The 2,131-nt window shown below is 51.9% G+C and overlaps 1 protein-coding gene across 1 annotated transcript in view; it reads left to right on the top strand.

Annotated features, from left to right (window-relative positions):
- ITGAV (integrin subunit alpha V) overlaps positions 1-2,131 on the top strand; it is a 97,103-nt gene that overhangs the window by 10,075 nt on the left and 84,897 nt on the right. The window contains exons 2-3 of the mRNA XM_007471523.1: positions 977-1,148; positions 1,473-2,048. Of these exons, the coding sequence (XP_007471585.1) occupies positions 977-1,148; positions 1,473-2,048 (748 nt within the window). The remainder of the gene's footprint in view (positions 1-976; positions 1,149-1,472; positions 2,049-2,131) is intronic.

Below are 2,131 nucleotides of genomic sequence, written 5' to 3'. Positions count from 1 at the left end.
TTTCCCTCTCCTATACATACAGTACCCAGCACATTGTGGATTCTGAATAAGCGCTGGCTGAATTGATATGTACTCTAATAAACTCCCTCAATTTGCAAGGTGCTGGATAGATGACCGCTCGAGCCTGACTACTCTGTTACAAAAATGCCTGCATTTACAACCCTGGGTGCCTTAAGATACTGGCTTATCCTGGTTCACAGTCTCCTCATAGAAATGTGGTCCTCATTCACTCAAGTTTCAGGGGGCACATGCATGTTGCCATGGCTTTCACTTTTTCCTTTTCCTGGTTTTCTCATTTCTTCCCTCCACACCTCTGGTCTGTTGGACCTCTGTCCTGGATCAGATGTTGAGGAGTGAGAGGGCTTACTGGGTCCAGCCAGTGTTCAAACAGTCTTCTGCCCTCCCTATCTGGGTGGATTTCCAAGGGGATTGGTTCTCAGGCCTTTAAGGCATAAATGACCCTTTGGGTTTTTGTGTACATACCCGTGGCCTCTCTGTGTACCACAGAACATGGTGAGGAGAAAGGTACATTTGTATTTATGTGTAAGTATTTGTGTAGGATTGCCTGTCTCACATGGTAATTTCCTTTAGGCAAGTGCTGGACCATATCTTGTAAAACATGCCTGAGGTTTTGCTGCATATCTTTTAGTCACATTTAAAAATCAAAATATATGATGCAATGAAGTACTATATATTCAAATTAGAGACTTCAATTTACATACATATCCCTTCATAGGATTAAACTCAATGTGCATTGTAATTGAGTGTTAATAGTACATTCGAAATTACTGTTCTAATACTTGTAAGTTTTTAAGATCCAAAAAGTGCCATTTATACTGTTTTGTTCACCAAATTCTTTAGCACGTGATACAGAATATGGGGAAGTAACTTCTCTGGGCAAAGTTTACTCATCATTTCATCTCCATTCATTCATTCATTCAACATTTTAATGATTGCTTACTGTCTGCCTGGCAAGGTGCTAGGACTTGTGAATATAAAGGAAAAGGTCAAGGTTCCTTCCTCAGTCCCGCTGGCGGGGGCCTGGGCGGAAAACACCAGCAGCAAGCAAGCCCCAAGGGACCCCAAGGTGCATATTCCTTCTTCCAACTCTAAAATCGTATTTCTACCCAAATGTCCTAAATCAACCAGTTAGTTATCCGAATCATGCGACTTCCCCTAATAAACTAGGAATAAGGTTTCGACTAATCTGATGTGATTTAAAACGATTTCTGCTGATTCTTTGCCTTGCCCATCCTTTCGTGGACGGCTGAAGTTCAGCTTTAATACAACTTGCCTGGAAGAGGCTGTGCTAGCATTCTGAAAGTTTATAATTAAGTTCAGTGTTGGCGTGTGTGCTAGAGTGGGGAGGAAAACGACCATAATTATAGAGTTTCGGTTGTGAGTGCCTGCCAGGCTTTTAAGTAGCAGAAACACGAGAAACGGATAAAGCTTTTCTCACTTTTAAATAAAAGTCGCACAGGAGTTGCCGGAGGGGTGCCCTTGGCGCTCTGTTGGACGCGGGCTGGTTGGGACGCTTGAGCATCTCCCCCCACCCCGCCACCTCCCTCCTCCCGGTCCTGGGTCTGAGGCCCTAGTCCAGGAGTGCTCCCAGAGGGCTCTGAGGGTCTGGGGCCTCGGTACAGGAGCTCTGTTGGGACAGGAGGCTACAGCGCGCACGGAAGTGCGCTCGACTTGCCCCAGGCCGAGGCCGACTCTCCTCCCCCACTTCCTCCTGCGCGTTGGCTCAGCCTCCGGGGCGGCTCCTCCTCCTGCTCTGCCTCCTCCCACTGGCCGCGGCAGCGCTCTGGCTGGGGGTGCGGCGCCCAGCCCTGCAGTCCCGAGCCTGAGGCGCGGCGCTGAGCGGCCGAGCGAGAGGGAGGCGAGGGGCTGCCCGCGCTGCTATCCCCGCCCCGCGCGCCCTGCGCCCCACTTCCCGGGCGGCCGCTCGGGAGCTCAGCCCTCCTGCCTCCTCCGGCGCTGTCCGGGACTCGCCGGGAAGCAAGCAGCTGGCAAGTTTCGGCGCGCGCAGGCGGCGGGCCGCGGGCACCGTGCGCTCCGGGCGGGGTGGCCGCGTCTCCGGGCTCGGCGCCCCGCGCGCACTTCAGCGATGGCTTCCCTGCCGCGGCGGCGG

This window comes from Lipotes vexillifer, unplaced genomic scaffold (genome assembly GCF_000442215.2).
Source record: "Lipotes vexillifer unplaced genomic scaffold, Lipotes_vexillifer_v1.1 scaffold1168, whole genome shotgun sequence".
NCBI classification, from domain to species: Eukaryota; Metazoa; Chordata; class Mammalia; order Artiodactyla; family Lipotidae; genus Lipotes; species Lipotes vexillifer.
The sequence above is the reverse complement of the archived record's forward strand: the minus strand, read 5'-3'. Positions and strand labels throughout refer to the sequence as shown.